Source organism: Prorops nasuta, unplaced genomic scaffold (genome assembly GCF_024137725.1).
Source record: "Prorops nasuta isolate Cenicafe-Biocafe unplaced genomic scaffold, Cenicafe_Pnas_1.2 PNAS00027, whole genome shotgun sequence".
NCBI lineage: Eukaryota > Metazoa > Arthropoda > Insecta > Hymenoptera > Bethylidae > Prorops > Prorops nasuta.
The window spans coordinates 2146013-2163372 of record NW_027116824.1 but is presented as its reverse complement, the minus strand read 5'-3'; the positions used below and the strand labels follow the sequence as shown (position 1 = coordinate 2163372).

The following is a 17360-nucleotide window of genomic DNA, read 5'->3' as shown; positions in this document are numbered from 1 at the left end:
TCAAATTAATCCGTGATTAGAGATGAGGAAAATTCTTGCCGTGTGCCAGTTGGTGAAGTTCTTTTAGACGAGAAAGATAAAAATAGCGAAATGTTGGAAAAAGTGAGACAAAAGTTTTCTGATAGAGTCTTTCAAGCGTGGTTAATGGCCGACTCGTAATGGCCCTAATTTACCCTTATTATTTCCGCATAGAACTTTTGCGAAACTTTTTGAAGAAAGTTACGCATTGAATTATACAACGTAATACAGACTTATCCGCCTGGAAGCGTGTGTACCTCGCATTTTACTTCATGATTTTCCCAAAAACCAGTTCCTCAATCTTCTCATCTCTTCAGAATAGTCCTACATAGAAGTGTATGCTTTCCTTAATATAATCATTAACAAAATTCTATGTATAATATTTTTATCTAACCTTACAAGAATTTTAAAAATTGATCAAATGCTATCATTACACCCATTATTAAAAATATGCAACGACTTGAACAAAAATTCACCTCATAAATTCTTGTATACAATAAAATAGTTTCACAGTGAAAAATAGAAGGGACAGATACAGTGAAAAGAGTATTTGCTTGTTAAATTAAATATGTCAATGTTTTATGTTTATATATTTATTAAGTGGTATGATCATTACACAATATAATATAACTGCTGGTTGAAAATGGGGCGTGGCTGTGTGCAGTAGGACATTCTGATTTACGCTTTGGGCAAACACTGCATGTCGGTGCAGTTTCACCCCCCTATCCTCCCCATTTCGCAGCCCCTCTCAGCCCCCTTTCAGCCACTGCATTGTACCCCCTATCACTATCTCTCTTGTCTCTCACGTCAATGTGCAGCCTAGCTCACTTTTGCCCTGCCCTTCTGTTTCTGTCTCTTTTCCAGTTTCTTTCATTGTTTTATCACGTTTCGCCTTCTCCTTCCAAACTTTCCCTCATTGTTTTATCGCATTCTGCCTTCTTCATTGTTCATCGTTTTCCTTTCTCCTCTTCTTTCCGTTTTTCTTTTATACTTTTATTATTTTAACTTTCCCTCTGTTTCTCACCACCAAGCCCCTCCCTCACCCCACTGAATTTCCTCTCTTTCTCGCTCCAACAACCCAATCCCAATTGTACCAGCAAATATTCTATTTCTTTCCAACTTTATTTTCACAGTTTCATCACTCTCCGTTCGTTCTCCACTTTTCTTTATTGTCTCAACCTACCCTGGCCTTTTTTTGTATTTTATCTGTTCACCCAACCCACTGGTTCTTTTTCCATAATTTTATTCCTCTCGGTACTCGGTAGTATTTCTTTCCTCATTTCGTCGTCCTCTCCTCGAATCCTCCTTATTATTTTACCTTGTTAATAATCCACACCTATACACTGATATACTTGCATGCTAATCCAATAAATTGTCTCGTAAAATGTTCAAAAATTCACGCTATACACTCTCTTCTGTTTTGAATTTATACTATTCAGCGCCGCTGTCCTAACTATAAAGTATTTTTGACAAATACAATTAACTCGATGAAATTTCTCATTATTTGTAGAATTTTGAACAGGTCGCATAAAATTTATATACATATAAAAACCAATTTGCTAGTTTTCCCAAACGCTTTTCACGAGCATATTTCGCTAATCGCTTTATGCAATTTTCATTACACGACAGAGAGAAAGAGAGAGAGAGAGAGAGAATTTCACTAAACTGATGCATTACCTGCTGGATTTCCTCTACTGCATTTTTTCTCCTGCCTGGTTTTTCATTTTCACCCATTTTAAGAGGATTTGTGAGGACGGGGTGTTCACCTTGCACGGGTTATTGTCGTGGCCATAATTTGGGGTTAATTCACTAGGCGGCACTCCAGTTCAGGCGTCAAACCGCAGATCGATAGTTCTGCCCGCGTACAGAGGCTTGTCATGCAAATGTTGCGTGCATAATACCCCGCCACCCCAACCTCCTTGGTCTGTTCACCGTCATCCTCTGCGGCATGCCAGCGCCTCTCACTTAAGCAACGCCCAGACCCCTGCGTGACTACACACGCGCACCTGTGCACTTTACTCACCTGGTACGCAGCTAAGAAACCCTAAATCCCCAACCCCCTCCTGTATTTATTTAAATTTATACGTTTAACTATTACATCGCGATGCGAATCATTCTCTTTATCGTTGTGCCAATTATTCGGCCGCAGTTTCGCATCAGCAACTCCATTTTTGATCGATTCGCTTGTTCAGCATCAACCCCCTGTAACATTAATAGGCTCCTCCCCTTTTTCCCCGTAGACCTGTAGCGATACACATTCGATCAATTTTTTTTTTACTCAAATCAAAAAACGATATTTGTATCTGTTAATTGGCACTCAAGCTCTTTTTGAGGGCCATCGCCATCGTTAGTTTCAGGCGTGATACGTTCGTTTGGCAATCTATTTACGGGTGTGGAAAAAAATTGCATCTTCGGATAGGTCTAAAATTATTTTTGTTTTAGTATGGAAAGCAAATGGGTGTACGTGATAAAACTCATTGACGAATTCTGAAAAGCTTCATCAACCCAATTTCAATTCCAACCCCCAAGCACACACCCATTACCTCCTTCCCCCACTCTCACTCTCTCCTTTACCAAATAAATGACCGAATTACCAAACTCCAATATCATTCCTAATTATTTCAGATTCATTCAACTATTGATCGAATCGTCCCTGACATTATATTCGTCGTAAGATTATTATTACCAGCTTAAATGCAATCTAAAGTGATTTTAGTCGACTTAAATTAAACAAGAGATTTGATATATTTGGAAGAAATGCAAATAGGCGACCACTAGCTTGGTTACAAAAACCCGATGTGTTTAGCAGAAGGTTAACGCGAAACTCTCCAGGGATCCCATCAAGCTCTCTGCAATCCCTGAACTACAAACCGTATCCACCCCTCACCCCCCTCACTTGTCTCACTGACCCGGTAACCAAATTTTCAAATTTAAATTCCAAGTCCAGAGCACGATACCCCGTGGAGACCCTTAATCAACCCCTCTCCAATCCTCATTAACACTGTAATCAATCCTTCTCCAACACTAAAACTCTCTGATACGAAAAAGTCTTTTTTACGTCTTTGATTGGCGAATAAGTAACTTTAATTTATATCTGTTTTAAAGTTCTGGCAACTTTGAGTTTGTAAAATTTATACGAGCATTATTTTCATACTGAGTGTAGATAAGTAATTTTTTATTTCAATAATATATGATATTTATAATAAATTAATAATCATAGACAAACGCGTTACAGTAACTATATATATTAAAATTGGTTTGTTCTATGGTGGTAGTTTGAGATTTCGGTAGATTACTTCCTTGAGAACGAAATCTATAAATCTAGAGAAATTGTGTTTCAGACGCGTCGCCACAGCTTCTGTACAAATTCATTGAGCAAACGATGCAGCCTGGTCCTTCGGTTTCTCTCAAGTGCATCGCAACCGGAAATCCGACGCCGCACTTCTCCTGGACTTTGGACGGCTTTCCACTTCCAGAAAACGACAGGTATGAACATACACTTGGAATACATGTGCTAAATAAAATCACAAAACTTTCCTTTCTTTCCTGTGAACCTTAAAAATCAATAAACCCTTCTTACAGATTCAAAGTTTCGTCAACCAAAAACTAAACGTTTACACTGTCGCTCAGAGACAAATTTATTTCATTTAAATCAACATAAACCATGTCCATTTAAAATTACATTAATCCTCCATTGAAAAATTTTTAATCTCTAAGATGTTTTATCTGCCGCACTTATAAATATAAGTTATACAGACATTGTTTTCTAAGAAAATCTAAACAAGGTACAGAATCAAACCACGATTATAATTATTGTTTATTTTTCTTTAGACTCAATTTTGTTTTGTACTCAACTTTCAATAATAACAAATCATAAATTGTTGTGATTCGTGGAGAACAATTTAACAAGGTTAGCTTGGATATTGCAATATGGGGAAAATCATGGAGTACATTTCTCCTTGGCCTTGTGATTTTGCTTTTGGTGGTGGAGTCCTGCGGGAGTAGCTTGCGGGTCTTCGATTCTCTGGACCAATTGAGGGGAAAATTACCAATCGTGCAGGGACTCTATCTAAACTTTTTAACTTCCCCTCTACCTCATATCCCTTTCCAGAATTTTTCATATTTACGATAATTCAAACTGCATTTTTTTTTATACCTTATTAATTTTTTCTGCAAACCAGACACAAGATTATACCTTGATATCTCGCTGTTCGATCGATTGTCTGTACAAGCACAAAAATATCCTTAGCCTGTGATTGGTCCAATCCAGACACGACACTCTCCTATAGTATAGTAACCTCTGCTATCTTTAATCTCAACCCAACTCTATTATTCAGAACTGTTATTTTATCTTTTGTGACAGTTTTTAATAAAATTCAATTTTTTGCCTACTTGTACGTTTCAGCTTTATATAACACTAACAAAAACTACTGTTGAATCTGCTCTCTCAATTTCCCCAGTTTCAAATTTAAATAATATTTGTAGAACTAAATATTCTAGCTCTCGGTTGTATCGACCTGAAACCGAATTAAGTCGTAGTTCAATAATACTCCATCTGTGTTTGTTTCTCTTTCAAAGTAAACAGACAGCTCAGAGGTCGATGCTACGTGACCCAAATAATTCGGTTAACACTAAACCTGTCTCCTCGGGTCAAATGATCGTTTGTATTATGCCAAAAGCAAATATTATTTTCATTCCAAAAGTGCACAGGATGCCACCTTTATCGACAACAGAATTATCAGAAAAATTGGCACTGTTTCTGAGAGGAAATTCGTGTAACGCGATGATTTTGCGCGTATGGAAATGATGGGAATGATTGTTTTGGCGAATGCTGCAGGTTCATGAAAGGTCAGTACGTGACGGTGCACGGGGACGTGATATCGCACGTGAACATCAGCTCCGTACACGTGGAGGATGGCGGAGAATATCGATGCTCAGCGTCGAATCGAGTGGCGAAAACTCATCATTCCGCGAGACTCAATATTTATGGACCCCCGCGAGTTCGACCCATGGACAAATACGCAGCGGTCGCTGGAGAAACGACCGTCATCAAGTGCCCTGTTGCTGGATTTCCCATAACCAGTATCACCTGGGAAAAGGGTACGCGATGAACTAACTATTTTATTTTCTTTCGCCTCTCTCGATCCACCCCAGCCCATTTATTTCCAATTTCACCTCCCTCTGATACAAATTGCTTAAATATACAACCTTGTCTCGGTTATTGTAATGTACTGTAATTATTGCCAACTGGTAACTCGTACAATTTTTTTCTACTATTCATTTATTTCTGCACAGTAATTTTCTTTTATTCGTCGAAATATTTCCAAGGTCGACGAGTGGTAGATCGATCGCCCTATTTTATCCAGCTCCATTCTGTGATTCTTGAAATTTTAAATTCGACAATGATTTTTCTGCGCTTGTGACCAAAAAGCTTGATCTTCTTGCAAAATTTATCATTTTTAAATATTCTTAATTATACTTTTGGTAATTTTATTTCATACTGGTTCATTAGCATAAATGCTGCCATAATTCAGCGTATATCAAGTCGATATTGTTCGAATGTAATTTTGATAGTCGCGGGGTTTCTTGAAATTTATGAAAGACGAGCTTTGGACGCGCTAGGTAGAAACTATAAGGTTTCCTCATCCTGACAAAGGTACGTTGCGCCCGTTGCAAAGTTCGAGATATCATTATCTCGAGACAGATGCGGCGCTGCAAAACTTTGCTAAGCGATACAAGTACCTACACTATTTTATACAACTGTCGCACGTCTATTATAAAACCAATAAACTCACTTTAAAATTCCCCTCGACAAATAGAAATAAAAATTGTGAAATCTTGATTTTTCAATAACGAAACTAGATCAAATATTACTTTAAATCTCAACACTCTGTTGCTTCTTTTCTTTAAACTGTAATAAGAGTTGAAATATTGTTTTTCTTGTTATTATTTTTTTAGGATTTAAAATTACTTATATTTACATCGTGAAAATTATTTTTTTGTCTTTTATTATATTAGTCTTTTAATCGGTTTTAGGCAGACATTGGTTAATTTGATAGTTTTATTAAATTAAGCTTCAACATAAAAACAATGAAGCTTACATGATGTGATATGAAAGTCCTTGACACTTTTGTCTTTGACCGTTGCTACCAAGAACCCAACACAAACACACGCATTTATCACTGTCAAGATTCATTAGTATTTCATTTATTACACTAATTTTTAGAGAAATAAACTTTTTTGACATCGCTAGACACTGCACCTCACTGTTATAACAAATTTTTACCGAAATAAACGCTTTTGATAGCACTTTGCACCTAACTTCGATATTCTACCGTATTTCACGAGATTTTTCACTTATTATTGGAGAAAAATGCGAATCGCAGTGAAATAATGAGGAGATCATAGCGACGAAAATACGCTCGCGCGCGAAAAAAGTGAAAATTCGGGACCACTCTTCACTCGCGGGCGCGTAAAGATTTCGAAAAACCGTCGCGACGTCCGCGGTTCGAAAAAAGGTAAACAAACATGGCGGAGGGATATCCGGGAGAACCTGCTCGAGCAAATCCGAAGATGGAAATTTTTAACTTCACTATATACGCACTGCACCTCAATATTCAATGGAATTTTTACAAATATAAACTTTTTTAACATCATTATACACACTGCACTGCAATACGATGTGAAGATTTTGGAGAATTAAGCGCTTCCGGTAGCACTTGACACTTTACCTGGACCAGTTTTCGGATTTGTGTGTGTGTGCGAGCAGGTTCTACCCTCTCCCCGCTTCGGCGCCATTTTTTTCTCCAACATAGCGGCCGCGGCGAACTTTCGAAATCCCTAACCGCGCGCCAGCGAGAGTGACCGGACTTTTCGCTTTTTTTACTTTTTTTTTCACTTTTCTCACGCGCGAGTGCAATCTCATCGTTTTACGTCGAATACATTCGATGGAATTCGCATTTCTCTTCGTTTTTAATTAGAATATAGCTTGAAATACGGTAGAATATCGAAGTTAGGTGCAAAGTGCTATCAAAAGCGTTTATTTCGGTAAAAATTTGTTATAACAGTGAGGTGCAGTGTCTAGCGATGTCAAAAAAGTTTATTTCTCTAAAGATTAGTGTAATAAATGAAATACTAATGAATCTTGCCAGTGACAAACGCGTGTGCTATGTTTGTGTTTTGTTTATGTTGTCTTCCTGTGCTTGCAACGGCCAAAGACAAAAGGGTCAAGGACTCCCATGGCCTGTAAGTTTCAGTACAATGTATTTAACCCCATTTTCCAAAATAAAATTATAACTCATTGAAAAATAGTCTAGAAATTTTCATATTTTTAAGATTTAAATGGTCATATTGATAAAATACGTTGGGATAAATAAAAATTTAAATATCAACAAATATTGAAAGAGCACGTTCCAAAATCGTACGACTACATGCGACAAAAAGATCCATTTATACTTTCTGTCATTTTGAGTAATGCAAAAAGTAAATAAAATTGTTGTCGTATTGAGCCAAAACGGATTAATATTAAAGAAAATAAACAAGTTATCGTGAGTCGGTAAGCTATCAATGGATAGCACCGTAAATTTCAATTTTCGCTTATCGTCGCTGAGACGAGCTGTTTCGGTGGAGAAAATGAAAGTTGTAAAGTTTTTCAAGGGCTTGCTTCATTTTCCGGACAGAGGGTTGAACTTAACTCGCTCCTTTTCGCTTTAATGACGTGCCCAACTTCTGAACGACTAACTTTATCTCGCAACAATATAGTGTACTGCTCGGTACTCTCTCTCTCTCTCTCTCTCTCTCTCTCTCTCTCTCTCTCTCTCTCTCTCTCTCTCTCTCTCTGTCTTTTTTTTTTCCAAAAGGAATTGAAAACTTGCGCCAAAAGCTTCCAAGCGCCAAATACGCGTTAACTCATTCCTATATATTTACGAAAACAGAGAAAAAAATCAGTTTCGCTCTTTATTGAGAAGAAAAGTTCACTGAAAAATAACAAATCAGATATAGTTTTTACTAATTAATATTTACATATATTGAATACGTGGAATGAACAATGCCTGCATGCGCAACTTAATTTCACATGCCTAGGATGGCTTTTTTAATAATACTGTTCCATAAAGGATTGTTAGGATTTCACAACCAGTTCCAATAACAGAGATTTTCCATAATGTTAGGTTCCATCGAATATTATATCACAAATGAGAACATTTCAACTAATGAAAATTTTCTCCAATTTCTGACATAAAAACTACAGTTACACGTAACGCGAATTATAGAATCTTTTCAGAGAATGTTGGAAATTTTATTTCCTGGAAAGTTTCGAATAATAAAAAGTTTAAATAACGAGTTACCAGCGGAATAAAGTCTGTGAGTCATCAAGAAACTTTGTTGTTGTGTAAGTAAAATGATGGACCAAATAGAATGAAAGAATTATTTAATGAATTTTGTCGTTAGATGGCCAAGTGTTACCAACTAGTCGTAGACAGGAAGTTTCGTCAAATGGAACTTTGGTTTTACATCGAGTTGATAGTGCCATCGACCGTGGTGCTTACACATGTACAGCGAAAAATCAACAAGGACGATCGGACTCTCAAACAGTTCACATTGAAGTTAAAGGTAACTGACGTTATATTTTTAAAATTTCACGAAACGAACGTATGCAAAACTCGCTTGTAAAATAATTTATGTGACAAATTTTACCATCAAATCAACAAACGTATAGAATCCAAAACATAAAATAAGAAAAATGTAATAATATCTAATGTGTACAATAATCAAAGGTTATTTGATTAAAAATAGATTTCAGATATTACACTAATAATGTTATTGATAGGCAGGATTTTCGCGTGACACATTAAGAAATAATTAACAAGTTGTGTTTTAAATAAAATATTAGAATTTTAAAGGAAGGTATATGAGAATTATACAAGTTTGAGTTTTAGAGGGGTGAGAAGGAATGAGTTTTCCTTTTTGTCGAGTATCGCAAAGCACAAACAAATCGTTGAACGCCCCGGAGACGTTATGTAAATTTAATATTCCGGGAGTTCGTCAGTGGCCTTTGGTCGTTTTAATAATTGCCAAGTCGAGTATATTGTTGAGGATCTGTTGCCTCAGCAGCCAATTGCATCTTGAAAAGTGCCATGAAGTTTCTTCATCACGGTGTCAACGATTTATCCATATTTTAATTAACTACGATCCCTGGAGGTTCTCTTTATTTTCAGAACATCAGCAGGTACAGTATTTACTAAGGAAATACCACGCAAATGAAAACGGACGCTGGACAAATACCATTCACCATCCCTGACGTTTCAGAGTTGAACTTTGCAAATGACTCCTTGGGGATCTCGCTGGTGCATATAGGAGTCCTAAAAAAAATTGACATTTTAGTTGTTTTCATACGAACGAATTGTCTCCTTTGATTATACTTTCCTTCTATATATATATATATATATATATTTGTCCAATTTCTTCGTCAAAGCAAAAGTAACTTTGAAAAAACTTTTACATCCAAAAAAATGTATCGTTGCAATTTCGAGGTGGGACAGGAGTGAAAAATCGGGAAAAATTGGCATGAATTTGCAAAAAACGCGAGAAGGTGGAAAGGTGTCAATCGCATTATTATTCGGTACGGTTGGTTGGTCCCGAGTGCAGCTTAACGAAGCAGACTAAAGCCAAGCGTTGTTGGGAAAAAATGGACGCTGGATGAGAGTGGGGGGAGGGAGGGGGTGGGCATTGCAGCAAACCACGCGAACTGGCAAAGATTTACGAGCAATTTTAAAAACGAAGCCGCGTATTTTATGGAGGAAAGATTAAAAGATTTTGAAAAGTTGCGTCGTCGTTCCTGTGCGAAACGCGTGAACGTTAAAGGTTGGATAGTGATTATTGGATAGTTGGAAATTTTAAGGGTTGGAAGGGCTCGTAGGGGTGGGATATATCGATTTTTGTAGAGAAAGGTGGTTGATTGGCTCCGGAGTTGGAATAAATAGGTGATTTGGTGTAATTTGCAGTACCGCCTAGAATCGATCCATTTAGTTTTCCCGAGGATATCCAGGAAGGTACGCGAGTCCACGTGACCTGCGTGGTTCGAGTGGGCGATGACCCGCTACATCTAGCCTGGTTAAAGGACGGGCGACCTCTGGAACCATCGGAAGCAACAACCAACGAAATCATCGAGTTCCATGCCATTGCACTTATGATCAAAAACGCAACCACTGCCCATAATGGAAACTACACTTGCATCGCCAGCAACGCAGCAGCCAAAACTTCTTACACAGCCTCCTTGCTGGTCCATGGTACTTTCTTCTAAAATCCCCTTTCATCCAAATCTCTTCTTTTTCCTCCCCCCCCCCCCCCTCTCCTCAATTACTACTTATTATTGAATATCTATACATCAACTTGTGCAAAATTAACAATAAAATATCACTTTTCAAGCTTTAACTTGAATTTCGATTTCTTAATCGAAGTCCAATTATTATTGATTCTCTCAATTTTTCTTCGAGATTAAGAACTATGTCGTTGAATGATAAGTATTTTATTAGAAGATTTAGGTAGGAAGGTTTTTAAGAATTGATAAACTCTTCGTTTTTGGGTAAAGAATTGGATTAGGAAAGGGTGGAAGGGGGTAGGTTTTACGATTGTCGCATTTGAAACATGTTATTCGCGTATGGCGAATCCTTTCATTCTGAATTTGGGCTTTTATAGCAAGAAGGAGAGAGAGGGTCATGGGATGCCGCAAAGCGCCTTTACTGACTTGTGGCCTCGCGATAAAGGTTGCCAGGAGTTTCCGAAACTTCTCCCACAGGACTTCGAGTTTAGTTTCGAGCAACGCCAAAATCCTCGATGGAATGAACCAGCCAGAACTGATTCCCCAGGCCACTCAATTTATAAATCATTGGCTATTTGACCAGAACAATAAAGATCATTGAAGGAATTTCAAATAGAAACGTGATAGTTATTTATTACAAAAATTTAAACAGTAGAAGCATATTAATATTAGACTTTCGAGATGAAAATTAGGTTAGATAAGGTTACTAATTCCAATTATCATGAAATTTGTAACGAGAAAATTAGTGGTATCGATTATACTGAAGCAGGTTTGAGCCTGTGCCCTCGAGGGGCAACTTTCAAGCTCCATTTATCGAAGCGTAAACAATTTTCTCGGGGCCAAAGGGTTAAAGAAGATTAAAAGTCGAGTAACTTTAGTAAAATTCGAGACAGGTTCGATTTGATCAATTAAGTTGGTTGAAGGATTTAGGGAAAAGTTGTGAATAGTAGAATGGGTATAGTGATTTTGCATGTGAAGCTCGCGTATAAACAGTTTATGAATATTGAGCGAGAAAGTCGCTGACGTGAAAAATTTCTACTTTCAAAACTCGATCGTTAAGATAGAACACTCGTCTTCGTTAGTCTGAAAGTTGGAGCGAATGAAAAAAGTCTGTCTGAGGGGTGCACGCACATGGGGTGCCTCAGGGCATTTTTCATACGATGCATTATTCGAAAAGTTTATACAGCACCATTGAGAACTACGTGTTAAAAGCTTAAAATTATCCTCGATAGTTTTGCAATAAAAAACATTAGGATTTATTACGACAAACCTGAGAAAAAACGTACGAGAATTATAAGCTTGAATTAAAACTAGTTTTCCCTTTTAATCTTTCAAGCTTTAGCAATATTAAAATACATTGTGCTCTTTACTCTTTCATCCGGGAGGTTTGGTTAGACCATTTAATCGCAACGTCCATCGCAATTCCTGTCCCGTTTAGCAGAAAGTACTGACAGCTGCTAATGGATCCGCCAGAAGTGAAAATTCGCGAGACACGAATGTCATTTCCCGCGGTTACTGTCACGTTTCATTGAAGCGCCGCAAGATTTTCCAGCAAATTCAATGATTTTTCCAGCGAATTTCGTTGAAATGACAATCTCCCGTGCAGAGAAAAAAAACAATCTGTATAAATTAAAAAAATTGTTTTAAAATGATTTTTAATTGAGAGAATCAATCACAAGCTAAATTATAATTAAATCAATTTATAAAGATAGTATACACTCCTGTGTTACATTTTTTGGAAGCTTAAAGGAATCGTAAAAATGAAAGATTCGATCTTTTCTGTGAATAAGATTTTTTTTCCAAGAAAGATTAAATGTAAAGGGCAAAGAAAGCAATAAAGTAACCACTTCGTACATTCTTCAAACTCCAAAACTCTGTAGAGTCGTTCGATCCCCTTATACCCACTTCTATTCACTCTCATACACAGACTCACATATCACAAAACCTAGTACACTTACAATGTACATCCCGAGGACCTGTTGGGTCAAAATAAACATACATTTTTTCCATTGGAATATGATAAAGGACGACTTTTACACACTGTAAAACGTTGACACGAATGAAATATTTTGTCCCTATTTTGACGTATCATTTCGACATCAGTTCAATACTATTCTAACATGCAAACAAAAATCAAAAATTGATGATAATAATTCGACTTTAACAGGAAAAAATATTTTTAGAAGTAATACTAACGAAATTTAATTCATATCAAACCAAACAGGAACTTTAATCACTGGGCCCAATCTACACTGTTAAAAAACTAATTCTCTTAATTCTTTCTCAACAAATTCTCAGTTATAGGAATTGGGCAGTTTAGAGATTATAGAAAAATGTATATAAAATACTTATGAAGATATAATCATTTATTTAAATTCCTTTTATCAGGTGTAAAAAAATGGTGTATGTAGGAGCTGTTTCACGAATAGTTCCCACAGGACATAGCGGTTATCAAGACGAAATAATGTTGAGATTACAATAAGAAGTAAATAATAGATAATCTATTTATAATTTGAAAATGATTTCTTCCACAGAGTTATACCAGATGCAGCAGAAGAAAAATTTGAAGCGATGTGGATGAATAGAGAAATTTTCATGTAGAAGACTAAGGACTGGATATGAAATTTGGTTATTTTTTTAATTTCAGTTCCACCAATGATAGCCCCATTTAGCTCAAACATGACGCTATCGGAGGGCGTTCGTGCGCAGGTTCACTGCGTTATTGAGAAGGGGGACGCACCGTTCACAATTTTGTGGTTTAAGGATGGAGAACAAATTGGTCCCCCTGGTAGCAGCGGCCTAGTTGGAGGGGGGGCCAATTTCGGAGCTCCCCAAACACGAAGGAACCCGATACCACCGGGACTTCGGGTTACCAGCATTGACGCCCATTATTCCAGCACTATCGCCATTGATAACGTGACCGCAGCACATACCGGAAATTATACGTGCGTCGCGCGAAATTCCGTTGCCGAGGTTCACAGAACGGCAGAGATTGTCGTTCACGGTAAAGTAGTCATTTCCACGTGATTATGTCAATTTTCGCCGAGCACCAGCACCACCACCACCAAGCACCAATTCTTTAAGCTGCATCTCGTTCCGCACTCGTTATTTCAATCGCACCGACGCACAACGTCTTGCAAACGACCACAATAATGTCATTCTCTCACTCTCCCTGCGACAGTCTAGCTCGCATTTAACAATTCAAATCACGTCTCTCTTTTGCAACAACTGTTTTGTGGATCCATCAAAGTCTCTTCATTTGAAAAACACAAAGAGAGTCCTTGACTACACCATTATTCTGGTCGAGCTCTTTTCCAACTGTACTTCAATGTTTATGTTATTAAATTAAGCTATTTGTTGATTAAGCTCAGCGATTCGGCAGCCTCAGCAGCCAGCAGCCAGCACCATCGCACTTCGGCACAGCAATCACTGTATTTCTTATTATTCTATAGATAGACAGATATGTAATTCACTATCAGTTTAGCACCATTTGTTTTTGTGTAAGCCTGATTGTGTGTGCAATCGGATCATTTGTAGTTTTTAAATACTCGAATCATCATTGCTCCTGCTGTTTATTATTTAAGAAAATTACACAAAATGAAAAACAGGGTAATGCAATAAAATTACGAGAAATGAATCGATTGTAACATACACGCACAGCAATCAGTGCATTTTTTATAGCATTTTTGTGTATTCGTTATAAGTTTCACGCTGTTTGTATTATTAAAACCTTTCAATCGGATCTAAAAGTGTTTGAAAATTTTCGAAAAGAGTAAATTATTGATTGTAAACTGGGATAATACGTTGGTTGTATTATTGAATAAATTTGTAAATTTCATAAATGATGGTTGATAATTCAGAGACGACTGTAAGGTATATGCGCACCGCAAGATCTGCATGTCATATAAAAATAACCACCATTTTGGTGAAGCTTTCACGCTGCACCATATAATTTTGCACCGAGTAGGTCAGCAATCTGGATGTGCTCACTTTGGAGCTCGCGTCACTTTTCATTCAGCACACGCATACTAGATCAGCACACTTTATTTTATTTTCTACCTTCCACTAAGCACCCCCACCCCCTGTCACCGTTTTGCACCACACAAATTCAATTTACAAATATTCACTTCACATATAATTTATATATAATTAAATATTTATTGGTGATAAAGATTTGTTCACTCTGTGAAATTTATATGTACGAGCAAAACGTGGTACGATGCTTGGGTTAAACTAAACCATGCACATACATTTACCAGCGCCTAAATTGTAAAAGCTTCACTTTTGTATTATATTAAAGTAATATCTGGGACTCTGAAAACCATCGATCACTGAAAATTATCAAGCTTTTATCATATATTCGCAAATCAAGATGTATGTATGTACCTTTCACCTTCCACATACCTTTAAACATAGAAGCAAAGTTACAATATTTAGGCATTTGGTACAGTGTGCAAACTAACTTTAACTGTACACATGTTTACATGGTATAATAAACTTTATAGAAAGTATTTTATCCGCGTATTCGTGGGAGTATTATAAGTCGAAAAGTCCTTTGCAAACACGTGGTCAAAATATTTCCTATCGAGTTTGTTACAACCTGCATAGTACATACAGCATTAACAAACTGTACAGGACGCTTCAAAATTATAACACTGCGTTAAAAGGTTGTACCACTGAAGTTATTTTACGATTAAAATTGCTTTTGTTACTGTGAACTCCGAACCTTAATTCTCGCGCTTTAAAGCTTTTGGCTTACGAAATATGTGACAGAAAAGGCAATGACGACGGAATTAAACTTTTTTGTAGCAAATAGACGAATAGTGCGGGAAACATACACGCGCAACAAACGCGCATCTACGCGGGAACGTGATTGTGTTTTCCTGCAAAAAAGTTCAATTCTCGCATCACTGATAAAAGGTCGCGTTTGACGTCACGCTCCGCGAATGACGTTGAGTGCGCAGTATCGTAGCAACCAAAAATTAGCAAAAGTTATCGATAAATAATTTTCATACCTCCCGACGAAATTAAATACTAGTGATTTCGTACAAGAGCGTCCTTTAATAACGAATCGGACTGCAAAGTTTTAACGGTCATTTGCTTATACAGTGTAACAACTAAAGTACAGTGCTTTATCGTTGCGTTGAAATTCTGCAACGTCCTGTATATCACATGATTCATCTCGTAAGGATTTCTAAAATGTCTCTCCAACTTTTGCATATAATATTTTGCAAAGTGACAAATTCTTTTTAATTACCAAGTACAGTAGGGATGTAATTTGGGAGAAAATATTGCAGATGAATATATGCCCATATTATGTGTACTTTATGATACGAAATACAGCACTTTACACTTTGGTTACTGCACTGGTGACCGCACAGCACTAAATATAACAAATATGGCAAGATTAATACCAGTAAAGTCTTATTGTGGTTATTATCTTTTTCGAGGCAAATAGAAACTCACGCGATTAATGGCGCCATCTGTTTCTCTCGACCTATCTATTTCAAATGTCTCACCCCCCACTCCACCTTTTTCTTTTTTCTCTCTGATATCTTTCCCTATCTTTTTCTCTACGACCTTGCCCTTCCTTTTCTCCCTCTCCATCCAAACTTTTCGCGCTAACTATAAATTACGAGGGAGAGGGCAATTCGCCAATGGCTTTTGCAGGATCTGTCCACAATATTTATCGTTTGCAGTTTCCACTTATTTCTTAATGGAAATACATAGAAAGCCACTCGATCAACAGCTTCGTTAAATTAACTTTACCAAATTTATTGGTCACTCGGATCGTCAATTAACATATGCAATACGTATTATTTGTCCTTTCCATGAATTTTCTTCAGCCCTGAAAAACGAAGCAGAAGCTATATATTCGCGTTTCAATAAATAATTAATAAAAACAGAACTGCTCTCTCCCATATAGTAGTCGGCTTTTATTCAGCTAAAGTAGGAAGTTGCAGTAGAGCAATCGAAGAAATTCGCTGTGAGCGCGCAATAAACGTATATAGAGGAGCGAGAAGCATTACTATTGTCGTCCGAACGGTGTCTCCTGTTAAAAATAGAAAAACCTAGAAACTAATGCAATATTTTTACGCTATAAAATCCAAACTTGTCTTAAATTCGTGGGAAATTATTAATCAGTATAAATTAATGAATTATCATTTATTATTTTGATCGTTTCGCGAAGATTTGTAATTATATATTACGCTTGGTTTAGAGCGAAAGTAGATTTTTCGGAGACAGCGTTTGGAAATTTAACGGTGTGGAAATATAGAAGAATTAACGTTGCTGGTTTGGGGAATTAGTTCCACCGAGATGGGTGACGGAACCTCAGGATGTTAGAGCATCGGAGGGGATGTCGAGGGTGGTGTTGCACTGCGACGCTGAAGGATTTCCAACGCCTGGCGTCACGTGGCGCAGATCCAGCGGGAAGAAGCCCGGAAATTATCAGGACATAGCCAGTCACAGCCACGGCAAGGATCTCAGCATCCACCCAAATGGATCGCTCATTTTTGGCAGAGTTCAGGAAGGGCACGAGGGTTTCTACATCTGCGAGGCTGTCAATGGAATTGGCGCTGGACTTAGCAAAAGGGTCCACCTTACCGTTAATGGTCAGTTTTATTTTTCTTCTTTGATGTCGAGACAAGGAACATTAATTTGCAAAAATAATAAATTAAGGTATTTCTTGCTCAACCGACATTTGATAATTTCTTGATATTTGTCTACTTAGTGGAAAACCACGTAAAGTGAATAATATTTGTCAAAGAATAATTTTTGTTAATAATTGTGGGAATTTGGTGACAGGTTCTGAATTTGATGGCTCGTATAGTCGATGGTATGAGATGTCTGTGCATTAGAGGCTTCTAGGAAGCACCTAACGTTTCAGGCAGCAAGTTTCCAAATGGTTAATTGAGTTCGAGTCAGTTCGCTTGTAGCAGTTAAGAAATTTGACGGAACTCCATGGAGAGACACGAATGTCACGTAACTGAAATCGTTCATTCAAATAATTCGTTTGTGAAAA

At 37.3% G+C, this 17360-nt stretch overlaps 1 protein-coding gene across 6 annotated transcripts in view; it reads left to right on the top strand.

Moving 5' to 3' along the window:
• LOC136782500 (cell adhesion molecule Dscam2-like) overlaps positions 1 to 17360 on the top strand; it is a 116491-nt gene that overhangs the window by 85421 nt on the left and 13710 nt on the right. For 4 of the 6 annotated variants that reach the window (XM_066741958.1, XM_066741960.1, XM_066741956.1 and 1 more), the window contains exons 8-12: positions 3360 to 3504; positions 4856 to 5118; positions 8467 to 8628; positions 12984 to 13340; positions 16645 to 16950. In XM_066741958.1, coding sequence (XP_066598055.1) covers positions 3360 to 3504; positions 4856 to 5118; positions 8467 to 8628; positions 12984 to 13340; positions 16645 to 16950 — 1233 coding nt within the window. Of the gene's footprint in view, positions 1 to 3359; positions 3505 to 4855; positions 5119 to 8466; positions 8629 to 10019; positions 10305 to 12983; positions 13341 to 16644; positions 16951 to 17360 lie in introns of all 6 variants that reach the window. The other 2 variants (XM_066741959.1, XM_066741961.1) reach the window with 2 other exon arrangements.